Consider the following 27,671-nt stretch of genomic DNA (forward strand, 5'->3'; position numbering starts at 1 on the left):
GAGACGGAGCTGCCTCTCTCTCCCTCACTCTGTGTGTGTGTGTCTCTCTCTCACCCTCCCTCCTATCTCGCTCCATTTCGCCACTGATCGACACGCTCGCATCCTCTTTCTCGCTCCAACTTCACCCAAACTACCGCAACCATCTCCTTCGTCATCCCTCCACAATCTTTCTTTCTTATCTCCTTTTTCCCCCACTAGCCTTTTTTTCTTTCCCTACCTCTCAACCAGTGATATTACCCCAAGCAGAGATGTTACCTCCTCGTTAGAGATGCTGGATCCTCTAACTCGACACGACTTCTCTCCAGCTGTATGTCAACATTTCTGGACGCTGACCAGCCTGACTACGATGTAGGAGAGAGAGCAGACGAAGATGCCTTCTACAGCTTCTGTTTTTTTTCTCTCTTAGTCTTGTTCGCTTTGAGAAGAAATGAAGGCAAAGTTTGAGGGTTCCTTTTTTGGCTTCCGGTTCACCTGCCCACCTACACGCGCCCATTAACCCCCTCACATTTTTTTCATCCCGTCTACTCTGAAGATTATTACCAAGTAGATTAAGTTAGAGTTTTTTTCCTGGCATCTCTCAAGGAATTATACTTGTGCCACCTCAGTGGATATGGCTTAAATGATGTTGGCGTCACCGTTAGATGGAGAAAAGTCGGTCACTTGAGTGGCATTAAGCACTGTCGACTTTGATTGAACGCGTTCAATCTAAATGGGAGGATACCCGGTGGACTGATTCGGCATTTGAGAAGGAGAACATGTGGATAAAACGAAGTGTCGCACGCAGGTAAGACTAAAAATAGAAGTAAACATGTCCGTACTGAATGTTTGGGTTAATTTGGAATATGTGCGCTGTGTTTCTTTCACTCCTCTCTCTCCTCATAAGGCTTTTTAAACTACGTCACTTCATAGGAGAAACAGATAACAGTTCATTCTTGTTAGCTACATTTTTTAAAATAAATATTCCGTAACTATTTTCAAATCAGATGTGGCTGTTATTGTCTTATTATTATATTATTAGTATAATCATCAATCATCATCATTATTATTATTATTATTATTTTAATAACAGTTTATAATATTATTATTATTATTATTATTACTGTTGTTTTTATTGTTATTTTTATTATTATTACATACTACTATTTTAAGGAGTCTCGTTGAGTGAACAACTGATAACCTGGACGCTGGGGGGCGCCAATGTAACGGCGCAAGCAGCCCTTTATACGCAAGGCTGGGTCTACTCCCCACCTGTGAGAGCACACGCACCCACACACGCGCAATTATCTGGCTTATTATTGGGTGAAAGTAACAACACATAATGGATGATTGTTGTTGTTGTCGAGGAAAAAAAACAGGAGGGAGGCAAATGAATACCAGACCAGACATTCCACTTCATTAGGTGTTATGTTCTTTTGGATAACACAGGTTTAAATGCGATTCATGCAACCTACCAGCAGTTGAGATACTTGTTCTCAGATCAAATAACTGGTCATCTGCATGCATGCATGCATGCGACATACTGAACATCTCAAGGCTGACCTCACGGAAAAATGGTGTTCACTGGAGATGTAAAAGGAACGTGCAAATAGGCCTACCATAGTTTTGTATGAGCTGGTGCAGCTGTGCAGATCTGCCAGATTTCAGTTTATGAAAATGCTTCAATTATTTTTCTACTTCACAGGATGTACTCCTTTCAAAGTGAAGCCAGTCATAGTAACCCAGTTTGACTTCATCCACATTAGATCCAACTATTTCTTTATTACTTGTCAGACAGCTGTCAATAACATGATGTCCAATAATGAACATATTCAATGAAGCAAGCAAACTACTAGCTCTTTGTTCGGACAGACAAAAAAAAAAGGTTGTGGGTGTTAGGGTAGTACTGCTATTAGCACCCATGGAGATGAAGAAAAGATTACATCTAAAATATTGTCAATGAAGCATTCTATTGCCTGATCACCGTCTACCAAACTTTTATTTAGCAATTGGAATTAGATCAAACTCAAGTGCACTTTAAAAAACCTCACTGCATAAATAGTGCTGTACATGGAGCAATAAGTGACATGACAAAAAGCAGACGTAAACAATAAAGAAAAATACAATAGCATAAAAAAACAAAAGCATGTCTCATGCTGATTGAGTCAAAATCCAAAGATTAAGAATTGGCAACGAGGTTCCTTCCCTAACATTTAGCGGTCATTCCAAACGCATGACCCTGTCTAAGCCTTTCCTGAGCCCTCGGTAACTCTGATAGCGTCTGGTACGCTGACGTAAGGAAGGTGGGGTGAGGCCATTTCAAGATTGGAAAACAAATAACAGGCGCTGAAAAGAACTCTAAAATTAAGGGGCCAATAAAGAATAGAATAGGAGTTATGTGCTCCCTCTTACGAGTCAGGTGGCAGGTAGCAGCCAAAGACAGATCATGTATTTAAAAGGTATCCTGAGAGGTAGGAAGGGAGTCATTCAGGAATCACTATGTGCCGATAGTAAGAAATTCTGCTTCCTAATTGAAAACATGCAAAACAAAAAGACTGGTTGGGGGAACCTGTAATCTAGCTTGATTTTTTTTTACCAGCAAAGATCATTCCTTAGCGTTTATGTTTATTCTGTGGTTAATATTCCCCGCACCAAGCTCTTCTCCTACCACTGGAAAGAATATCCAGCATGGTACAATGGCAAAAATATCCCTGGCAGAGACACGAGTTGCCTTTCAAGTGGGCGCTGCTCCTCACATCAAAAGCATAGTTAAATATAGGAAATGGTTTAGGTGTACGTAAGAACAAAAGAAAGTTGGTAACCTCAAATTAATGATTTGGGTGCTGCTTTGAATGGATGCTCAGCCTCAGGTTTGACAAAAACATGATGGATTACCAAGCACAATTATGAGGGTGGATCACTACTTTTACCTCGAAAAGAAAGCGCAGTTTGTGTTCTGTTCAGCGATCCAAAAACATGTTTGGCTCAACAACTTTGAAATTGTTGAAATGATTCACTGGTTTCATTATTCAATATGTTTTTAATTCCAACACAAAAAATAAAATATAATTGGTATAATAGACTACCTCCAAATTTCTATCAAAGCTGTTTCTGCAGTTACTGGTCAGACATGAATTATTTTGATACGGCTAGTTAAAGTTTTCACAGGCGTAAAGGTGGCATATTACTGACATTTCCGTATTCATGTAATTTAGGTGCCACCCTAATAGCTTCTATGAGGGTTATTAGCAAGGCCTCTCTGGAGCATGATTACCCTAATTTGCAGTGAAATAGGCTGTTGCTTTGCTCAGATTCTATCCTCCGGAGATGTCTGTGCGTCTGTAAGCTCCAGCATCATAAATACCCGGTGCAGAAGGACCAGGACTGGTCGTCCCTGTGAAAAAACATCAACGCAAAACATGCATGCGATTTCCTGCTGGAAACCGCACTGTTGCCAAGCAGCGGAGTGGAGAAAAAACAACTTGTACAAAAATGACAAAGCCACTCATGGGTGTTGGATCATTAAATTTTGTACATAAATCCATTTTCAACAAGCTCATAAATAAATTGTAGCTATCTCAAAGGTGGATTTATATTATTGATAAAATACTGATTTTTAGTATTGGTGCATCTCAAGCAAAGCGAGATTTATTCATTTTGCCTTTGAGACAAAATTCGGCAAAGCAAGACATCACCATCTCTGTATATGCTTGTTTATGGAGCCATTGGAGATTCGCACATGAAGATAATTAGGTAAACGCGGACTACACCCTGAACCGGCCACTGCTCAGTCTCAGTAACTTAAAGTGATAGACAACCATTCAGATTCATATTCACATTGTCACTGAGTGGGAAGTAAACCCATGATTCCTGACCAAAGGTCAGGCCAAAGTACCACTGACAGCTTTTCCAGTTACTTCAACTTTATCTGACATTACTTATGAAACCACAACTTAGTCCTCCAGATAATAATAACAGTCTCTCTGAATTGCAGTTGTAGTTGGATGAGCCTTGCAACCTCCACAGTATTTCCATTAAAGAGCAGTTGCGTGTACTGTGGGTGATGCGAGTGAACAGGACATCAGAGATGGATCATTTCTACTCCGCAAGCACTTATGCAGTGACTCGGGCTCGGGGCTGTGACAACCTGGCATTCATGTTCCGTCATACCCTCACATTCACATCTCAGCATGCAGGTTCTTGCCATGTTGCTCGCAGGAGTCAATGAGTATCATTTCACTTTGGTCAACTATACATATTGTGTGCTTCTCTCCTACTAAAGCACGTCCATACTACAGAGGGAAGAAACTAACAACACAGAGCCCCCCACCCCCGGTTTATATATTGCACTTTCACTGGATCAATACAGACTCTGCAACAGATCAGATTTATTTGTCATGGACCTTGCCACTAACTGGGCTTCTCTGGGCATTTGTCAATGTGCCACATTTCACAGAAATACTTTGTAAATGATAACAGCATCTTTGAGCCACCGCACTGGAATTGAGGTGAATTGAGATTTGGGCTGCAATAAAGATAGATATGACTGTAATGGTCTTAACGTAGTGGATCGTTATTCTTTTTCACCCTGTTCCCATGCACATTGCAGCCTTGCGTAACGTTTTGAGCATGAGGGTCATTCACACTGTAGTGAAGACCTTGCGCGCAGAGAGTAATTAGAGCGAGGCAAAATCCATCGCACCTTAGACGCTTTATAATACCCCACATATGCCCATTATGATTGCTTTTGTTTGGCTTCACTCTGAATCAAGGTTCAACTTCACAAGTGTAACAAGTATCTTGTTGCCCTGCTAGACTTGCAGCTGCTCAGCCTTATTTATATCTTCACATATTTTTATTATTATTTATATTTGATACTTTTTCCGTTTACATTTTATATTTCCCATACAGAGGCCATTCAACTGATATTTACTTCCTAAATGCACACCCAGTATATTGAGGCTAACATTCAGCCCAATGTGTCCCCCTCTGTTGTCGGAAGTAGGAAGCAATTTTGGTCATTTGCGATTTGACATTCAAGCTCACCACTGCAAAGACATTTGTGTGCCTGTGTGGCTGTGTGCGTTTATACACGCTGGGTTCTGTTTTCCCAGGTTGCACAGTCAGAGATTCCACATCAACAACAGGCTACAAATGTATTGCAGTTCCACATTTGTGAAATGAAGCATTGAAGCTTTCCATCCAATTGCTTCACTTATAGACAGAAATGTCACAGTGCTTCATTTGCTCTACTGCGCCAGCAAGTGGACGGTAAATGTACAATGGGGAGTGAATAACGACACAACAGCTTTGTTCATTAGCGAGTTGACATTCAAGCTCACAACTGCAGAGACATTTGGGTGGCTGAATGTGCGTGTGCATTTATACACGCTGGTTTCCCCTATTGCACAGTCAAAGTGATATCTTCAGTTTCAACAGGCATTAGGCGCAGTAAACGGGCCGGGCGAGCATCCAAGCTCAACTCTTCAGTTCTGTGTTTCCCAACATTTCTTGAACCAAGTCACACATTGTATTATAGGTCACGACACACCACGGAGCACAAATATCTCAGCTAGCAGTTATAATATTTTTATTTAAATCTTAAGTGAAAGACATGAAAAGTGCTTCCATCGATTGTTCTTTTAGCGTGGCTGTTGAATAAAAAAATATAATTCATGCAATTTATCCTTTCTGGACACCACCTTTCACTCCCTTATTTCACATCCTTTTCTTAAAAGGAGGACATAACAATCCCTCCATTCAGCAAACTCAGTTAAAATGCTTTCCGATTGCTTAATGGGCTCCTGGTCTCCACAAAAACAACCAGATAGTCAATTCTGAGTGACTTTAGCTGTCAATCAGGCGATTTCTCCACTCCGCTGCCATCGTTAAGTGCACAGGTAGTTCATAGCAATGACTCAAAGTAAAAAAACAAACAAGCAGCACCCTCAAATACCTTTCACCCTACTGATGTGATAAAGCTTTTGCACATCTCCCCACTCCTGTTGACAAAAGTGTGGTGTGGGGCGCTTCATGACGATTACGTATAGGGGCCCAGACTCTGGTGCTATGCCCCTAATTGCATCTAAGAACTGATTATTTCCCCCAACCCATTAGAAAGCTCAAATTAGTATTTGAATATAATGAAATACCATCAGTTATATACTTTGTGGCTTTCGTCTAGAAAGAGACCATTAATCAAGCCTGAGTATAAGCCAGCGTACACCTCTTGACAAAAGTGATTATTCTGAGTCACGTTCCCTTAGAGCTGCTTTCCCAAACTAATAGCGTTGGCAAGGGCAGAGGTTTGCCCTCATTTTGTGAACAGACTGGCTTTCGGCGTGAAAACAAATTCCCACGGCGTTTTTATAAAGGTCCGAATAATTTCCACTTGATATCAGTATATGTTTTCTATACTTAACAGGACAATTAGGGATTTGTTAAGGCAGCAATTGGAGTGATTTTAGAAGAATACATTATTAATCATTACTTACTGTTTGTTATTGTCCATTGTTTGTGGATTTTTTGAGGCAGCAATGAGAGTGATTTTAGAAGAATACATTATTAATCATTACTTATTGTTTGTTATTGGCCATTGTTTGTGGAGTATGTACTTTTAGAGAGAGCTGTTTACCTCCTATGTGCTCGTAATTTGACTATTGACATTACAGCATAAATGAATGGATAGCAATAGCCACGTGATATAATGGTCTGACAGTTTTCCACTGCCCTGGCAGTGATTGTTGGAGTAGAAGGTGTATACATTTCCTGGACAATACAAGTCCATATATGCGCTTACTTCAGTCACAAGATTTCACTTTATTGTCAGGAGCATGGCCATGTGGAGTTTGCGGGAAGGGAGTGCAAGCTAACTCTATCCGGTGCAAGGGTTGCCAGAGATGGGTACACCGAAGATGCAGCGGAGTAAAAGGCAGCCTACTAGCCGCAAGTGAGACCTTCCAATGCAAGCGGTGTAGGGGAGAAGTCGCCCGCGCAGACCCAGCTGAGCAAGAGGGGCTCGTGGTAGATGGGGAGATGTACGAGGTGGTGGACAGCTTCTGCTACCTTGGAGACATGCTTAACGCTGATGGGGGGGTGGACCTAGCAGTGACCACAAGGGTGAAAAGCGGGTGGAAGAAATTCAGGGAACTCATGCCCTTCTTAACATCCCTGAAGATGAGAGGCCAAGTGTACTCAGCCTGTGTCAGTAGTAGTATGACATACGGAAGTGAGGCATGGGCCCTGAAAAAAGAACACGAAGACAAACTAAACAGAGCAGAAATGAGGATGATAAGATGGATGTGTGGTGTGTCAATGAGAGAGAAAAAGACCAGTGTAGAGCTGAGAAAGAAGATGGGAGTGGAGGCCATAGTGGAAGTGGTGAGTAGAGGCAGACTGCGATGGTACGGACATGTAGTGAGGAAGGACGAGAACGACTGGGTGAACAAAGTTATGTCGTATAACGTAGAGGGAACAAGACCCAGTGGCCGACCTAAAAAAACCTGGCAGATGACCGTGGCAGCCGACATGAAGGCACTCGGCATCAACCTCGAGATGGCCATGGACCGTTCCCGGTGAAAGAAGGCCATATCGAGAACCCAGTCCAACCCAGCGGCGCCTGGAAAGCGGACTTTAAACCGATGATGATGTCAAGGCTCAGCAGTAAATGTCGGGTTGTCAGAATGTCTGCACTGTCTGATGGACCAAACAATAGCACTATCAGAGCCATGTAGTATTTACAAGAATTGAGCTGTCATTTTGGAGTCAGACACGAAGGCCATTGTGATAAACACACAGTGATGGAAACAATCGAGTGCAATTTGACCTGAAATCTAATTAATTTACTAGTTATACTGACTGTCGAGGATGGGCATGATAATTAATCAGTCAAGTATTGTATTAATTGTAATTATTGGTTGATGACTCATTTCTTGTAGCAATCAGGGTGACATGAGTGCAGTTCTCACCCCACCGGGGTTTCTTAGGATTCTTAGTTGCATCACGGGTGTACATGATTCTGAATCAATGATTACTCTTAAGTACTCAAATAATGTGTCTGCAACATCATGGAGCAAAACACTCACTACTAGCTGCTTATTTTTAAGTGCTGTTATGATGTTTTTTTGGCCACACAATTGAATGTGCACACATCGCTGAGAAACATTTCGACCAGGTCACTACAGGTCATTACTGTTTTAAAGATAAGTAAGTAGTCATCACAGTCATTGAATCCAGTCAGTCAGAGACCCATCCATACCGAGTCTGCCTATACTGCATATTTCTGTTGGTATGCCTGTATATTTTCAGTATTCACACTCGTGGGCCCATTGTTAGAATTTGATGAAGCAGTCAAATGCAGCTTTCTTAGCCGGTAGAGTCCTATCTGCCCTCACAGTGAGCTGTGAAAGGGGACGTGCCCTTGTTCTCTGGCCTGGATGTTATCAGAGAATTTTCACACACCCCACGAGAGGGGAAAGATTGCTGCCTCGCTCCTTCCATGGCCTCTCTTTTCTTTTTCAATCGGTTGCTCTGTTTGGGTAATATAAATGCATGGTCTCCCTCCCTCTATTTTAAGTCTTCTCCCCTGTGTGAACCAGTTGTCCTCGAGGCTGGCAGAATTAGGGGAAGTGGAATGGATGGAACTACAATCTATGACCTCTCACCAGCATCACTTGATGGTTCCTGTATATGCTGTCTTTCTTTATGAACCTTTTGAATTTGCTCAATCAAGCAAGACAACTTTCGTAGATACTTAGGCATATGTCCTAGAGTATCAGACTTAAAAGGGAGCCATAATCCGCACGTTCATTCCCCTGAGGCGTTTAAAAAAAAACTGTGAGTGTTTCAAGGTTTTGCTGGGGAAAAAAAAAAATCTTGGCTATAAATAAAATACAACAGTCATTTTCAATTGGAAAAATATCTCACAGGCCAAAGAAAAAGATGATTGTTGCATTCTTATAGAATTTCTGTGCAGAAATTGATAATCGTCCTAAATAAATATTATGCAAAAAGAGGATCCTTGAGGGCTGATCGCAATCCATTCAATATGGTATCACTGTTTCTACAGACAGTAAGGATATGTTACTAAATGACAAATCTCTGACCCAATACCAATATTTTGAATAGAGGTAATATTGGCTGATGAAATCATCCAACTTTATTGGTCAGGCCCCGATAGAGTGTCAAAGTCAAAGTCTGCTTTATTGTCAATCCCTTCATATGTCAAGACACACAAAGAAAATGAAATACCGTTTCCCCTATCCCACGGTGACGAGACATAGTACACGATAGACATACAAGTAGATACAAGTGTGATCTCACTCTCAGGTAACTGAATAAGTACAGCGGTTTTAAATTAGGATCTTGTGCCACTTAGAGAGGTTTTAAAACATTTGGTTGAACTTCAAACCATCTGTCAGATGAATTCAAATTAAGACGTTACATTGTTATCACCCGCTAAAACAGAAACTTTGAGCGCACCAGCACAGTCAGAGAACAAATCTAATCGTAATTTGCACCCAAAAAAACCCTGACCAAATTGCTATCTAACAAGCGTTTGTGAAAACAAGATATCTGTTAATATGTTCAGAAAGTTCCCTTTACACCTGCGCTGTCTGCTTGGATCCACCAGGGAAAACCACCCACTGTAGTTTGAAACTTCCTCAACTGAAGCAGCAACTCTTTGTGGCTTTTTTGTAACATTTATAGACGTGTGTGTGTGTGTGTGTGTGTGTGTGTGTTTGAGAGATTTCACATGTAGATGCACTATCAATTGCTAGTGCTCCCATGAATAACAGAGCTAGTTATATTTCGTTCACTGGAAATGTAGCAAGGGCCTGAATACCTAACACAAAACGGGACACAGGAACGTCCCACTGAGAGATGATAAAACAAGGCAGCCATTGAACCATTGATTCAGTCTAAATCCTGTCTAGCACAGAAAATCTGCTACCACATTGCCTTTTAGAGGATTGGAGTCACCTTCATCAAGGGACCTTTCAATGACTGTGTGGGTTAGAAAATGATGTGTACTCAGTGGTGAGGCTGTCAAGACCACGCTGATAACATTTCTAGCGACAACAGCCTTGGGATGCAAGGCAATATGATGAAAGAAGAGATGCCTTTTTCACCTCCCTCAAATGGGAAGACCACCTATTGAAGCATCACTTTTGCAAACTCAAGTTCCAACTAAGACTTGCATGACTCCACACCAGCGATCAGTGTAATATTAGACACTAGAAGTCAATATGGAAGTCAATATGCAGAGGCGTAGCCAAGCCGGGGCGAGCCGGGGCGGCGCCCCGGTTCGGACTCCCTGCGCCCCGGTTGAAAAAAATTGAGCTTTTTCGATTCTTCATTTTCATGCCGTTTTTTTCTTTCTGTCTTGCGCAAATGTGCTTGCGCTATTCTATGTGCGCGATGTAATCCATTCACCGTTTGCCTCCCGGACCCGGCTGTTGTTTTAGCGATCAGCGAACGGCGTGGGTGATGTTAGATTTTTTTTTTCCTGTGGGCGTGCGCCCCTACTGGAAAAATTCCTGGCTACGCCTCTGTCAATATGGTCCAACTGCACCCACAAATGGGTGTTCCTATTTTGGACGTTTTTAAACACCTGAACGTCCCCTAATCGCATACCAAGGGCTCAAATACGACTTCGTTTTTTAATTTGGTTCAGAAGGTCAACAGCAGTAAAGTCACTTTATGTAACCAGTTTCTGTTTCAGTGTTAAAGTGTCACATTCAAGAGTATGTCCCGATTTGTTTAAGAATACAAAAGGACAGCAAATGCAGTGACGTCACTTGACGGTGAGCTTGGGTTCCCAAATGAAAGTGCGCCGCTGAGAGGAAATGAACTGAGAAAAAGATGAATCAGTTCAGGAAGTGATCTGTCCAGTCACTCGGAGAGTGTGTTCTTTGAAACATTCGCAACCGACACTACATTATTGCACCCCGCCCTTTGCCTCAAAGTTAGCTGGGGTAGTGTCCAGTTCACGGCAACCTACATTTTAATGCAGTGACGAATGGTGCTAAGATCAGAACATGCGGAAGCTGGTTCATAGTGGCATCAGGTGGTTGCGCAATTAATCTCAGTTGTTTTGACACTTCCAGGCCACAATTCTCTCTCTTCGGAAAAATACCACTGTCAATTTATCATGCTGTATCTATATGAAATGAAGCAAAAAGAATGTCTGTATAATAAATGTTCTCAAGTGTGTCAGTTCCCATATTTCCAAAGCTCTCAACTTCCATTCTGAGTCATTTCAAATCTCAAGAGAACAGATTAATGCTCACACATTAAAAAAAGGTTACGAGACCAATCTTTATCCTGAAAGCTGAATAACTACAGAGTAAAAACATTCATACTCATCCTTCAGTCTTCATTTTGTTCAGCATTTTGTTGTGAAGCTAACTATGAAGACCATCCTTGCTTCATTTGGCATTATGTGGGTCATTTGATGCTTCATGGTGCTTAGGACTTGGAACGTTCGGCTAATTAGTGAGTCCTCACTGTTCGTGTTTGCAAAGCTGGGACTGGGAAAAACAAACAAATGAGAAAAAAACATCTAAAAATGTTTGCAATTGAGACACTGCTATAGTATTGGATGAAAGTAGTAGGCGTATGGCTATTGAAATTTGGAATGGTTACATCAAAGTATGAAATCAACTTTCTGTGCTAAGGTCAAGCTTTTCTAATCTTCCCATTCTTGCTAATAACAGGAATCCTCCCAACTACACCAGAGTTTCTAATCGTTTAATGTTCAGCTCCAGATGTGGCTTTCAAATAAAAATCCATCTGTCTTTTTCACCATTAAAAAAAGCATAGACTGCCACAATTCTTTGTGACCCACCCAGGGTTCTGAATCAGGGAACATCACAATCTGCACTAAAGGGATTTCCAGACGTATTGTTTAGGCTTAACTTTTCACTTAAGTTGGTAATGATGCTATGATGGAACGTGTGGTCTTAAAAAAGAACCCATTTCCATCATAAAGCAATCCGGTATGCTCACATTGCTAATACAGTTTTTATCTGCCATCTGTGCTGCACATTTTTCACAGTGTAGGATGTCAAAACTTTAGACTTTTACATTGGCTGTTGAATTATTTTTCTTTGGTGTGTGTGTGTGTGTGGGGGGGGGGGGTGCATAGGTGTCAAATTCCAAAGGTATGGTCAGTTTGCAAGTGTTTTATTAAGGCAGATGGCCTGGTCTTGTTTTTTGAAAACATCTCCAATCCAAAAATGTTCTTCAGTTCTTTCGGTGTGGGATCCCCCTATTTATGTCTTGATGGGTATGTTACCCGGAGGTGTTAAAAAATGGGGTGTTGTTGTTTTCCAATCTGGTTGAGTAAATGTCTATCCTGCTTATCAATCAATTAGCTACTAACCTTTTTTTTCTCTCCATATTTCATTACTTTAAGAACTCTGCGATTTTAATGCACCAATTTTTTTTTACACTGCCAAGATGAATTGATGAATAAAGGAATGGGCATTCTAAAAACGTTTATTTTCATCCCATTCATTGGTTAATTAAAAAAAAAAAACACTGCATCATATGTTATTTTCTATGAACAGAGGAGCCACTGTATGTGAATTTAGCAGAATAAATTCTCTATGCCTCTTTGCTGTAGCCACAGCCACGAGCAAGAGTGCAAAGGCAAGGGAGGTGCTAAGCAAACAGCCGTAAAAATAAATCCAGGCATTGCAATATTCTAGCCTGGAATCGCCTCCAGTGTGATGATAACCAAGATCTCAGTAGTCATGGCCAAAGTTCTTGAAATACTAACGTCACCTGTCAATAATATTGTACGTCGACCTTGTCACTGCTGTGTCATGACTACATCAGTTAACTTTTATGGCTCAATTAAAATGCCACCCTAAATTATTCCGCAGCCAGCATACTTGTGCTTTCCTCTCCACGCTTTATATCCGGAAGCAAGTTTCATGATCTTCTGATATTAGTGAGTCTTACGGAGGCGTTTTATGCAAACATCCCTTCGGGTCAAGATTTCTTTGATATATGTCCTGTTCTCGGTCTGCTACAATTCAAGGGGTGCTACCGATCATTACAATGCACTTAGAGTATTTTAATTAGCCTCTGGGAAACATATGCTGTTGTGTCTGCAGTAACTATGGCATGAAATGAAAATTATTCATAGGATATGTACCCTTGTGTGTTGCTTTAATTATTCCTGGGCTCATAGGCATCTGTAAATTCCAGTTCCAAATTCTAAACGTGAAATGAGAAAGCCATAATCGTTTCATGTTGTGCATTCACTTTTGGCTGACCTTTACACTTTGAATTCAAGTGGGTATCAGTGAAACTCATTATTATTATTGCCCCTTAATTGAGTAGAAGTTATGGAGTAAAACTTGGCCAAGAGTTTAAATGGAGGGTAAATACAGACATTAATCGAAATCATAGCCCCTTACTTATCAAATTTGTATGGTTTTAATAAGTAGTGCACAGCCTGAATCAAAAATGATTTTTTTCCTTTAATGTCTTCTTTTATCTGCAGTCCATCTGCTTTGAGGCCAGGCAGCTGTGTGGGGCACCGGGTGTGGATTCTGCTGGCAATGACGCACATGACCTTTGACTTCTCCGAATGCAGCCCCCTCAGTCAAGGTTTGGGGCTCAAACTCATGCCTAAACCGGTGCCTCGCTCAAGACCTCGTCTGCAGCCCGTTTGGGACACGCCGAACAAGATCCACTGGAGAACAGTGAGTCCTCTGGCACGCAGGCTTTTGAGCCCTATCCCTCCGCCACAAGACAGTAAATTAGGGATTGGGCCAAAAGTTACGGTGCAAAAGCCTCGAAAGCCTGTGCACAAACGACCGACACCGTGTAAGGAATGCCAGTTGGTGTACTCTGAAAAGGAGATGGGCGATCCGGTGATAGCGGGATCTTCAGCAGCTTTTTCTAGAAGGAACAGAGGAGGCGAAGCAAGGTTGCTACTTAGAGCCAGAAGACAGCTCAAATGGGAGAGCTTTGACAAGTCTCAGGAGGGCCGGACTACTACAGTGGCCGGGTTTATTGACTGGGGACCCACAGGGACAGATAGTGTAGATGAGGATGGTAAACAAGAGCCCAAAGTTAACCTTCCCACTCGGGCCTCAACTACCACAGTGGTTGCAACCACTAGCACTAGTACAAGGCTCTCCCAAAGGACATTTATTATGGTGACTACACCGGACCCCAAGAGGCTAAGCACCACCAAGGCCACAAACAGCTTTGGGGAGACTGTCAAGCCACCAAAGCCATATGGGGATACATCAGGTAAGATATCGACATTGATTTGGTTACCAGTTCATCTATCACTGTCGCATGGATTTATTGTGCGGAGAACAAAGATTACAGTCTTGTTTGGATTGCTTTCACATTTTTCTCTCCACCAAACAATATGAGAGGTTGTTTTCATCCCTCCTGGTTGTTTTTGTGTTATTGAGTTACTTTGTTTGGCTTGAACAAAAATTACACAAACGATCTGCATTAACTTTATGGATCGATAACGTGCAGCGCATGCACATTATATTTTGGTGCATGGCGAAAGAAAATTGTAGATTGAGACTCCACCCTGCCACAGATGCATATACAGTATTACTGTTTCATTCACAGTACATTATGAACCATGACTTCACTTTGCGAGGAAGAAAAGTTTTTTATTCATGTTCATCACTAATATTTATTTGCGCTTTTTAAAAGTTCACTCTATGTGCCACTCACCCCTACCTCCAAAGTTAGTAAAGTCAGTTTTTTTGTTCACAGATTCTTTATAGTTTCTTTGCTTTTGGATAGAAAAGTACTATATTATTGATTCATTATTAATAACAGATTGACTTTTTGGTGAGTAGCAACGTAAATTAAAAGATTGTGGTAAAATGCTTTTGCCAGGTATTTTTTGTGTTGATATATAGACCAAAACCTATTCTAACTTGGTGTACTTCTACACCATCCTGATTGGCTCTTTAGTTTGTGAGTGTGTTCCAGTACTTAACATACAAAAATTCTCCTGTAGGGAATATTAGATCAACAGTTCCCTCAAGTCCAAAAGACGACTCAGTATGGAGTAATTACACGTCATGTTGAACAACATTTGAACATGTTTTTGCAGCTGTATGCCAGAAGACAATTGTCTTGTCAGCATTGTTTTGATCTCTCCGTTTTTTTATGAGTGGGAGGTTAGCAGGGGATTTAAAAGTCTGATTTAATAATACCAACGTGAACAACTGCTAAATGAAAGATAATGGGAGAATAAAAAGGTCAGATTTTTCCAATTGGGTGCGTGTTACTACATCAATGGACAGACTCATCAGAAGACATGAATAGAATCACTTTGGATGTCAAGGCCCAGGTGCCTTACTGTTGCAGAACACCTTACTTTGTTTTCCCAACACATTAAGACATGTCTGCTCTTAGTGGCCCTGAGCTAAGATATAATTACCACCTCATTCAAACCACAATGTTATCAGCATCTGCAACTAAAAACAAAGAAAAGTTGCTCTTTATTTTTTAAACACATTTAACATCAACAGCACTCCCTGCTGAATGTAACATTGTTGACGTATACAACACATTTTCTCCCAGATTCAGATGATTAGTTTAAATGAATACATTCGAAGTAACTGCAGTATACTGTATAACTTTTTAAAATACTTATTATAACTTTACATAAGGCTTCTGTCACTGCAGATTAGGAAAAAAGTACTTATCATAATTAAACAGGCTCTCAGTAACTGTGAGATTACAGTATGTGCACTCACCCTTGCACTAAATAATCTGCATGAGTCAAACTGACTCATGGATAACGTCAGCAGTCAGCACAAATGAAAGCCATTAAGTGCTTTGTCTGAGTGAATAAGCATGCATATAATATGACCGTTATTATCTCATGTGCATTTGTTGGGAATATATTTGGTGTGCGGGTGTTTAGTGCACAGTCCTCTAATTAATTCTGAAAAACATCCCACTGACATTGAAGTAGTTGGTGAGGAATAGACTTCAGTTGACATTTCGGTGTATCAAGAATTAATACAATAAACTTTGAAATGCAATCTTCTGAGCATGCTAAAAACACTGTCAAGATTTTTTGTCTACCAAAATGAAACGTCTCTGTACATTACATCAAATGTTCTTGCTCTTCCGTATACACACAGGCAATCCTAATTGAACTTGCTATGGACGTTTTGTCTCCTCCTTCCTGTTGATATAGTCATTACTATAAATCGACTTTTTCCCCCCCTTGCATTGGATAGAATCCTGGAGGCCCATGGCCCTCATGAGGATAAGCGGTTCAGAGAATAGATGATGTAATTCAGAGGCTCATGCTCTTTCGTGACACAATAGTGGGAGCATAGCAGTATATCCAATGACCGCAACATGACATTCCCTCTGGCCCATTTTGCAGACCAATACCACTCATACAAGCTTGCTCAGCTAAAACAGAACATGAAAGGTAACCCATTGCTTAACCAAAGGATTCAATAGTCGCAGTACTTTGCAAATACTAAGATCAATGTCAACTCAACAAACCATCAACTCACTCAACACCACACACACAGCACTTTTGTCACCAAATAACGCAACTGGGCGAAAACAATAGAACTGATCCCTAAATTACTTACTATACTAACTAAAAAAGAAACTAAAAAATATGAAAATATGTCTTGATGTTTGTTGGTGTTGTTTAAACCATCAACTCACTCAACACCACACACACAGCGTTTTTGTCACCATTGTATAGGCTATAAGTAGGGGTGTAAATCGCGGGTTTTGTCACGATACAATATCATATCGATACAAAGAATCACGATATGATGTTTGCCGATATCTTAAAGCCTGCTGCGATTCATTCACAATACATCGCGATATAGTGCTCTACAATCGATATATATTTTTTTAAAAATAAAAAATATAGAACAATATCCTGATTTCTAACAATTCATACGCAAAATCAACAAGGTACTGCACACTCTTTATTTAGGAAATTACAAGAGTATTGTAGTATACAAAGTGCTTATTTTAACACTGAACTTTGATGTCGTGTTTTTTCTGATCCTTGAATATTTGATCACCGCATGGCAGGATTTACAAACTGCACGTGTCTTGCCCGTTGAGCCATCTTTTCTTTGGAATCCAAAGTGCTTCCAAACGAATGACTTGAAGCCTAAAGGGGAGCAAATTTCTTCGTCTTTTTGGACACTAGCCATAGCACCAGCCCAGGAGCCGCGTACTAGTTGTCGACTCCCCTTTTACGTGCCTGCTCTGCTCACAACACAACACGCCGCTCACTGCTCCCGGAAAGAGGAAGCAAGCAACAATGAGCTGGATTTCAAAATAAAGTCGCGTCTAATGTCCGAGGTCAAACGCGGCGATATAAATCGATGTTTACGTTTAGCATCGATGCCAATAAATCGTAGAGCATTATATCGATTAATCGATGTGTATCGATGAATCGTTACACCCCTAGCTATAAGAGATGATTGAAAACGTAATCAGTAAAAGCGCTTTTGACAATTTTGCCCCCAACCAATTCCAGTTAAATACTAATATAAATGCACATAAAAGCATTACGGGTTTGTACAAACTGGGACATTTGTGATATATTGTGCTCTCCCCCAACCTAAAATGTAGATGTGACTGAGTAACTGGAAGGTTGAGTAAATAAGTGAGGTCAATGAAAAGAGTCAATAAATGAATTTTGTATTCGCAGGAGCGCAATGCGAGGACATGTAAAACGCATGTTAAGTGTCTCAGGAGTTAAAGTTTAAAGTACCACATTCACTGAGCATTGAAATGTAGCATTTAAACCTGTGGTAAGACAACTAAAGAAGCCCCTTGAAAAATAGCATGCAGAGAAAAGACATGGAAATACAGAAACCACTTTTACTATCAGTAAACCTGGCAGTCCAGTTTATTTGCCCGCCATCACTAGTGACGATTGAAAGTGGATACAAATCAATCTTCTTCTCCTGGGTATTTAATCTAGACTTAAATGCTGATGTCTGCTGACAGGCGAGGCAAGGTGAGGCACACCCCCTTTCCCACGATTTACACCCAGCCAGGAGGACATGAAGAGACTAGAATGTGCAGATGCTGTACGTATATGTCCTTTGCTCAGCAACTTCTTCAGGGCTTCACATATTCACCTTAAGCAAGAGAGGAGCAGATGCTGGCCATTTTTGATCCCACTATTAGACGGGAGATAGTCATTTGAAATATTTGAGATGGATGACATGCTACTACACGTCTGATCGTTTCTTTTGGCTGCATTACCGTTTTTTTCCGTGTATAGTGCGCCCCCATGTATAATACGCACCCTAAAAATGCCATGCTGATGCTGAAAAAAAGCCTGTACCCATGTATAACACGCACCCAATTTTTATGAATTTTTTTTTATGATTTTTTTTTTTTTTAAGTCCCAATGATCGTCACACACGCAGGGAGGCAATGGGTCCCATTTTTATAGTCTTTGGTATGGTCTTAACTAGGCTGGATGTAATCTTTTTTGTTGGCGTTGATTTCTCCGACTGCCCATAAACGCACCACCGCGCTCCGTGCGCGCACGGGAAAGAGGCGTGCGGACGTGAAAAAGGCGGCTCTGTATGGGAGAGACGTTGAAGAGGAATAAAAACACCCTTGGAAACCAAAACTTGGTGATTTCAAGTTTCATTTCGAGGGACATTTGTCACGTCTCGTCCCCAGTTTTGCTATGTGTCTAGGTTGCTATAGTTTCTGTTTGCGTCGCCCCTCTCTTCCTGTGTCACCTCAATCGATGTAACGTGTTTTGTATTTAAGTCCTGTCTGCCCCTCGCTCACCGTCGGATCATTGCATGTGTTACTGTCATGATGTCTGTTTGCTTTCTGTTCCTGTCTTTGGTAATGTCACCCTGTCTTTTTGTTCCACGACTTTGTCGGTCAGTCCTGTTGTCGGTTTTGTTTTCTAAAAAAAAAAAAAAAAAGAAATTAAAAAAAATAAATCTAAAATTTTTTGTACCCATGTATAATGCGCACCCCAGATTTTAGGACAATAAATTCGTTAAATTTTGCGCACTATACACGGAAAAAAACGGTATACTGCCTGATACAACACTACCAGAGTTCTCAAAACCCAGAGAGAATTCCACCATTGCAATAAAATCTTAAATACTTGTTTGTTAAATTCCCTCTTTTTCCTAACAAACATTTACAGGATGTGACATATTCAATAAATGTAATACATGTACAAATGCACAAATCTCTTATAAGCGATGCCACCAAAGTAGCAATATGCCCCAGCTTCCTCTTTTTGGCCTCCTTTTGAGAAATTTCCATCCAGACTAACTAAATTATTCAAGGATGCCTTTGACAATGAGAGCGATGCATTGTAGAGCAATTGTTTCTGATCTCTCCTTCAACCTTTCCCTCATCTCTCTCTGCCCCACACTCCACTTTGCCTCTCTCAGCACTCTGTCCTTCAATAAGTGTTTTAGATTGCCTGGTGGCTCGGTGGAAATCAGTATAGATTGACACTTTGACACCAACGTTAATTGCCAATTCCTAACTATCAGCACTCCGCCTTTGACGGAAGTCTTCCCCTCACCTGTCCTGTCAAGGATTTTGGTTCTGGCAGAGGTGAGCTTGGATGAGTTACAAAGGGTTAGGGTGTAGCAAATTTGTCTTTGTGAAGCACAGCTGGTAGTGAGGTCGACGTATTTCTTTAAGCTCTGTCGCTGTTTAACAGATAAGGGGCGTTCCCCACATGATTCAAAGGCGTTATGAGCAAAAGCTGCATGGGTGTTGTCTCCATTAGCTCCACATGTCTCCTATGCCAATTGCCTGCAGTGCAATTATACACTGATGGCCAGGCAAACGCACAAAATGAAAGCTGTTTGATACCTCGCAATTTCACACTCCCTTCCTATTTAGTATACATCCCATTAATCAATTATGTCACTGACTAAAAATGACAATACGTGGCTAAAAACAAAAAATAAATATACACATGCTCACGTTAGGGGTTAAGGACAAAACCCAGACACAAAGAGAGACTTTATTTTTTAAATATAGAGTATATCAAAAAGGCTCTTCTCTTTTCTTCAGTGTGGCCTCCAAATATTACAAGTTAGTTGTGACTCGCTGATCATCTGTTAACTTCCATTACTGTGGGCATATTTCTGCATCATCTTGAGAGGTTTACCGCCTTGCATTCTCCGGCGTCAAATCCACAAGGAGCCTCAACTGCTCGTCGGACCAACACTGGAATATTTAATTACATTGCTGTTCCCTGTCAACCCTGGCAACTATAGCTCATGCTCGCTACTCTGCCACTAATGTAGAGGGAGTTGGCCATTTAGGAGGAATCTTATGGCATGACAGAAAGCGATTGTGGGTGATTTCTTTTTTTGATTAATAAAACGGTTACTAAGTCCCTCAATTGAAAAAATAAATAAAAATAAAGTAGTGAAATACGGGGTTTACTGTATTGATTCTCCGCCTACCCCTTGTTGCAATTTTCCTTCTTTTGCTTGGTTGGTAGTTTTTAATTATTTTATCCACTGTTGAAAAATGTTTAGATAGATAATGTGTGTACAGTCATACAACCTGCACTGGTGTATTTTCAGATTACCTTTACATGCACATTTATTAACAGGGCTCAGAATTTTTATATAAAGCTCCAGATCTTTTATTAAGTAGCAAGGGGGCATAATCCATTTCAGCATTATCTTTTGTCATGTACATCAAAGCATCAGGAAGCCATTAGTAGAGACTGCATCACTCTTCTCTACCTTTTTTACTTGGCAGCAATTTCACCAAACTGAGTACCTGTAAAGCAAGGTGCCTGCTAAAAGTGATTTTTCAGCCAGACTGCGAGCACAATGATTTAAAACATACTCAATGCAAATGGCCCTTCTGTTTCCTCCTCCGTTTCTTTGTGGAGCTCCATAATTGTTTTTACTTCATTTTTTTTCTTAGTTTCACTTAACACTTTTAATGTAACATATTTTATTTAAGCATCATTATTTATTAAATCACTCACTTCCAGCTGTTTTCAAAGCAGTTTTTCCCATATTTAGAGCATTTTGACAGGTGTTCTATAAATGGACACAGCCTTGTCGTCAGTCATTGCCAGAGAAGCTATGAAGGAAATGCAAATGACTTGTCAGAAGTTAATCTGTTTTTTCTGCGGTAAAGGGCTCCTGATTGCAGCGGGAAGTTAAGGCTTTCCCCCGCCAAGTATAGATCTAATTTATCCAAGGTTGATTTGGGCCAGAGAAGTTTATAATCCGAGAGGAGGCCGTCCAGCCGGGTGGCAGGCGGCTTTTCCAAAATGACTGAGCTGCACTTCCTTTTGGGCTTTCCAAAGACAAATTAGCTTGGATCAGTCCCACTAGACAGCTGGTTGATGGAGAGGTGAGATGTATAAGGCCCACTGAGGCCTTTTCATCATGACGGCTCTTTTCTTTCTCCTCTTGAAGCATGTCACCTGCTGCAATATATCATTGTGTCCAGTCAACTTTCATGCACGGTCACTCAGACAAATGGCATGTTAATAAAGCTAAAATATGAAACAATGAACTCGAGTAAAAAAACATAACGTCACGTTTTTTGTTGTGGGTTTGGGTTATCGTCTACATTAGTGTGGGGAAAGAAATTTCAACCAGTATCTTGCACAGACTTTGAACTAAGGGTTTGATATACGTAGTAAGCCCATATCAAATTTAGCAAGCCGATGAGTAGGACTATGTGATTAATTTACGTAATTTTAATTAAGAAAAGTTTTCTGATGTTAAAAAATGAAATATTTTATTATTATTATTATTTCCATTTCAAAACCTTTAAAAAATTGTGTTTGGTTTCAGGAGAAGTCAATATCAATAAGGCAATATTGCCCAGCCCTACAAAGAACACTGAGCATTTTCTGTTTTTTTATTAGATTTGGGGGGGCTTTCAACTATTAATTTTATTTGTGTCTTCTCGTTTCTTGACTGTATTTTAGGTTTGGCAGTTCACCAGATAATCACTATCACTGTGTCTCTCATTATGGTTATCGCAGCCTTGATCACAACACTCGTCCTTAAAAACTGGTAGGAAAGTCTCCTTTCTTTTTAGTCTGACAAAACAATGTAGAGAGAACTTTACAATTTTCTTCAGATATGTCTGTAGAATTCTCAAGCATAAGGTATGATTTTATTTTGGTTTCTTGTCTTTGGTACGTGTTTTTGTAGCTGTGCACAGTCAGGAAATGGCCGCCACAATAGCCATCAGCGCAAGATCCACCAGCAGGAAGAAAGCTGCCAAAACTTGACAGATTTCACCCCAGCCAGGGTTCCAAGCAAGGTGGATATTTTCACTGCCTACAATGACAGCCTGCAGTGCTCTCGTGAGTGTGTTCGGACGGCGGTGCCCATCTACACTGATGAGATGATCCAGCAGACGCCCGTCTACAAGTCTGCTTACAATGGAAACAGGTACACTTGACAAGGACACAGCATGCATTTCATTTCATGTGCTTCATACACAAGTTGGAATTTCTTCAAACATTTTGGTCTCAAAATCGCACGTTTTAGCTTCTAAACCACCAGCAAAAGTGCCGTATATTTGTACACTTGTGATAACAATACTGTAAAGTGTTTCATTCTTTCTATTCTTTACTATTAAAAATATACTAGACAGCTTTTTGTTTGATAGATTTTGAAAAGGAGCTAAGGTCTGTGACATGACTCGCCATCCATTACTCTTTAATTGTCATAACAATTAACCTTATTTTATTTGTGTCAAAAAGTTGTTTTTTCTTTTAAACCAGAAACACAGATAGAGACAACAATTTTGTATGGCCGGAACAATTTTAACCAGGAACGGATTCTTTTCGTTTCCATGGCAAAAACATGTTTTGAAATTGGTCGACCGTAACGCGGGGCAGATTATGTTTGACATTAAAGCTTCCTCTGGCTATATTGATTATTATTTAACTGTCAGGCTTTACAAAGCGTAACAACCACAATTGTGTTTGCAAACTGAAGATTGTACTATTTTTTTCCTGTCAACTATAATGGAAACACACTCGAATGAAAACCATTGAACCAGCTACTTAAGGCTAAAAGGCCCATTTCTTGTCTTAATGTTTGAGGAATCCTCGCCCCCAGGCGCCACGACTGCTCTGCAATAGTTACATGGTGCACTTTTTAATCCTAATTAACTGATTTAAACCAAAAGCAAATTTGCCGAGCCACAAATCCAGGACCCTAGAATGCTGGATGTGCAGCATGCCTTGTACATAAAGTCGCACACAACTGTATGACTGTAATCCACCAGGGGCTATCGCTGCTGCTGTTGTTGTGTATAATGAGTCGGCCAATAGATGTGGTGAAATGGGCTATGAAGGCTCTACGGGGATTTTTCTGCCTGATAGAAATTGCAGACAAGTATATTATTTTTGAAACGTCAACCTCTCCTCCCAGAAGACTCACAATGTAATATTTGACAAGGCAATACGTCCAAGTCAGTGTTAATAAAATAGTCACCACTGCAACTTAACACTGAAATCCATGTTTACATGTTCACCAGTGGGGGATCCCAAAACACAAATGTTGCTAAAGCATTGATGCATTTCACGTCAATAAAGACAGCGTTTTGCTTTGTGGACGAACATGTCGGGCAGGGGTACCATGTAAAAATCTCCTTTTGGAGTTTTATACCTTGAACACTGTACGCGTCGCATAATGAGAAGCTTCTTCATTTGAACAGCATTCACTGTCAGAGTGGATAACAGTTTGTGTTATCTGAGCTGCTGGGCATGCAAAGATGGTCACACTTACTTATTGTATCCAAAGCCCGCAACAGATTTATTATGCTGGCAGTGAGGGAAGAGTAAATCATCTGGTGCAAACAGTCCAAAGTGTCTTTAATATTTGAACAGACTACCTACACAGTGTTCTGCTGGTGCACATGGTTTTTGTAGGGTTGTTGTGGCACATTACACAAATTTTATTATGATGACAACTGCCCATCAATACAGTTGCCGATAGATAGGGAACTTCATTACATAACAACATGTTCATTGTATCATTGGATGAGGGTTTTAACATTTATACTTCACTCACAGGCCTTCGCCCTCCGAAAGACAACTGATTCCTGTCGCCTTTGTGTCAGAGAAGTGGTTTGAGATCTCTTGTTGACAAGCTGAAGGCATTGTTCACATTCCTTTGGAGAAAGAGGCTTCCCGAATTCATGCTTTGGTATGTACTGTATGTTTATGTGCCCCTTCCTTTTAACATTGAGGTTGACATTATCAGCCATTAAGAATGTTTTCCACGACATAGACTTGATTGTTGATTAAATATGTCTTGATGCCATTAGTGTAAAACAGTTGGCACTACTCGAGCAGGGGTGCTGTTTGTCGTCAGTAGAGAAGCATGACAACTATAGTTATTTGCGAATACACCAAATCTTTAACCCTAAAACAGCCAAATAAAGTCTGAGAAATTACCGTTTTTTTCCGTGTATAGTGCGCAAAATTTAACTAATTTATTGTCCTAAAATCTGGGGTGCGCATTATACATGGGTACAAAAAAAATATATATATATATATTTTTTTTTTTTTTTTTTTAAGTCCCAATGATCGTCACACACGCAGGGAGGCAATGGGTCCCATTTTTATAGTCTTTGGTATGGTCTTAACTAGGCTGGATGTAATTTTTTTTGTTGGCGTTGATTTCTCCGACTGCCCGTAAACGCACCACCGCGCTTCGTGCGCGCACGGGACAGCAAACGAGCAGGTGATCGAGCAAGCGTCTGATACGCGAGCATTGCGGTCGCATGGAGCGTGTTTGAAGTGAACAGCAGAGAAGAAAGGCAAAGTGTTGTGAAATAAAATGCACAGAACGGATGCGCAAAACACGTCAGCTATATAAAGAGCGAGAGTTGTTTTCTTCCCATTAGTTTCAATTCACAGTTTAATTAGCAGTTTCAATCAGCAAATAACAAAATGCGTATTACAGGTAATATTTTATTTCACAACACTTTGCCTTGTTCCTTTGGTCTCTGCTGTTCATCCTAAAACACAAAGGCGCTCTTTAAGCAATGCGACAGTGAGCGCCCGGCGCGCTGCGGTTGCGCGACCGCACCAAATTAAGCTCCCTGCGCAGTGCGCACTGAGGTCCACTTAAATTTTAGAAAGTACATCAGGACTTTAAAAATATCTTCTAAATTTCAGCGACGGCTCTGTCACAATAATCAACCAGCCCGGTGCAGTTGGGCGGTCGGCGGCGCGCTACGGTTGAGCGTTCTCTCGCGCGCTCTCTCTCTCGCTCTCTCTCGCTCTCGCACACACGCAAACCGGATATCATACGGAGGCCGCCATTACAGATGCGCAGAACGGATGAGCAAGACACGTCAGCTATATAAAGAGCGAGAGTTCAGTTCTCTACCTAAATCCGTATTACAGGTAATATTTTATTTCACAACACTTTGCCTTGTTCCTTTCTTCTCTGCTGTTCACTTCAAACACGCTCCATGCGCACGGAGCGCGGTGGTGCGTTTACGGGCAGTCGGAGAAATCAACGCCAACAAAAAAAATTACATCCAGCCTAGTTAAGACCATACCAAAGACTATAAAAATGGGACCCATTGCCTCCCTGCGTCTGTGACGATCATTGGGACTTAAAAAAAATAAAAAATAAAAAAAAGAAATTATTTTTTTTTTTTTAAAAATTCATAAAAATTGGGTGTGTATTATACATGGGTACAAGCTTTTTTCCAGCATCAGCATGCCATTTTTAGGGGTGCGTACTATACATGGGGGCGCACTATACACGGAAAAAAACGGTAAACAGAACTTTATTGCACAAAGGCAGCAGAGTAACAGAACCACTAAGTATGCTAACGGAAAGCAACAACAAAAACGCCAACTTGCAAATGAAAGAATCAATGGTGAACAAACTAAAGTAACTCGAGGGAGCCACAACTGTCAGGCATTGGGAATGAGGACCCAAGTATAGGGAAGCAAGGAAGTGAGGATGGGGTTAAATAATAAAAAAAAAACCATGAATCTAAATGAAACAAAAGGCAAACAAGGCACTGTTGTTTGTGGAAAAGCTAAAGGAACAGAAGCTCAAAATAACGGACAACAAAGTATCAAAATAAACACTTGCTAAACAGACTTGCACATGATCATACAATAACCAGGTGTGACATGAACAGCACAACGCACATCACATAGGACACTGACCCAACAAAGACTGACCAGAAAGAAGGGAGCTAAATACAAACGGAGGAACACCAGGACAAGACACTAGTGGCTGAGGGAGCTGATTGGAAGGGGGAATGGCTAACAAGAACAGTTGGGAACAATGATGAAAAACAAATCAAGTAAACAAAGAACATGACGACAACAGGATATGTAAGACGCTAAAGTGAAAACAAGAATTGCATCATTTTGTATGGTTTGACTGTTTTACAGACAAACCATACGAAATGGTTCTTTGATTATTTCCAGCACTAAAGAGACGATGTCACAAGACTTGACATTTTTATACATTATACACTATGCTAATGATCACCTGAATGGGCAGCATTTGAAATTCAAATTGTGAAAGTTAAACAAGTGCTCTGGTCCCGCAGGTCATCCCGGGGGAAGGTATTAGGTTTGCCTTTGACTCTTATTTGAAAATGAATACATTTCCTGCAGGTCGTGTAGTCAGAGTAAAGCATCTTCTTGATCCTAGACATACATTAGTCTCAGGCACTCATTCCTTATAATCTCTGCAATATAAGGAATGAGTGCCTTTTAGGAATGTATAGGCTCAAGACATACATTAGTCTCAGGCACTCATTCTTTATAATCTCTGCAATATGAGGAATGAGTGCCTTTTAGGAATGTATAGGCACTCATTCCTTCTATATATTAGGCACAATAATGGAAAGGCAATAGTTAATGCATGACAATGTACTATATGCTTTGGGGGCGCCGGGGTAAGCGACAAACTAACTCCAACTAACACATTTTATGTAACAAGAACAAGAGTTTTAATCAGTTGTTGCAGTGACATTATTTTTTTTTTTTTTAAAAACGAGCTCCTAATCAAGTTTCATTACTTTGTTCTTTGCATCTCCACAGGATCCAAATGGACAGAGCGGCTTCTTTTGTAATGTAGTGTGATCTCTCTTTGGACACTGGTGAAGATATTTATTTTTCTAGAGATGACATCCAGAGCAGTCACAGTTCATACCCGGCCCATATTTCATCATCAAGACGTAGACTATATACCGTATTTGGTACATTCACAGGATATGTGGACGAGACTGTGAAAATGACTGATACATCTAATCAATGATAAATGTATGACATTTGACCAAGGTACCCAAAGAGGCTTCTGCGGGTGGAAGATGAACTCAATTTCTGAACAATGTGCCAATAATGCCACTATGTGCCACAATCTGGATAGAAAGAAGTTGTAATGACAACCGATGGACTAAACAAAGAGAGTATCAACATTGGGTTTGTTTTTTCTTGGGTTTTTTTTTTCAAGAAATGTCAAAATACTATAAAAGTATTTGGATATGTAGTTTTACGAAATATTTAGAAAATGGATCATGAAGATATTTATTTAAAACTAATAAACTGGAAAGATGGAAGACAAAATATAATATAAAGTCCCATTTTAAAAATAAAACTGCTATTTTTTATACAAAAAAGTCTGCCGCACCCCCTGACAACAATT

General features: G+C 40.5%; 1 protein-coding gene across 1 annotated transcript; it reads left to right on the plus strand.

The window, feature by feature from the left end:
* Nucleotides 1-27,671, plus strand: ajap1 (adherens junctions associated protein 1). The gene is made up of 6 exons (XM_061272472.1): nt 1-784; nt 13,493-14,250; nt 21,950-22,037; nt 22,179-22,421; nt 24,056-24,188; nt 27,068-27,671. Exons 1-5 carry the CDS (start codon nt 756-758, stop codon nt 24,126-24,128), a joined length of 1,191 nt encoding a protein of 396 aa, XP_061128456.1. The 5' UTR covers nt 1-755; the 3' UTR covers nt 24,129-24,188; nt 27,068-27,671.

The sequence above is a fragment of the Syngnathus typhle genome, linkage group LG2 (genome assembly GCF_033458585.1).
Source record: "Syngnathus typhle isolate RoL2023-S1 ecotype Sweden linkage group LG2, RoL_Styp_1.0, whole genome shotgun sequence".
NCBI lineage: Eukaryota > Metazoa > Chordata > Actinopteri > Syngnathiformes > Syngnathidae > Syngnathus > Syngnathus typhle.

What these genes read in the sequence shown, in the direction of transcription:
- ajap1 (XM_061272472.1), top strand. Translation starts at nt 756, where the DNA reads ATGTGGATAAAACGAAGTGTCGCACGCAG. An exon ending in GCCATATGGGGATACATCAG is followed by an intron (nt 14,251 to 21,949) that starts GTAAGATATCGA and finishes ACTGTATTTTAG; the next exon opens with GTTTGGCAGTTCACCAGATA. An exon ending in ACACTCGTCCTTAAAAACTG is followed by an intron (nt 22,038 to 22,178) that starts GTAGGAAAGTCT and finishes GTGTTTTTGTAG; the next exon opens with CTGTGCACAGTCAGGAAATG.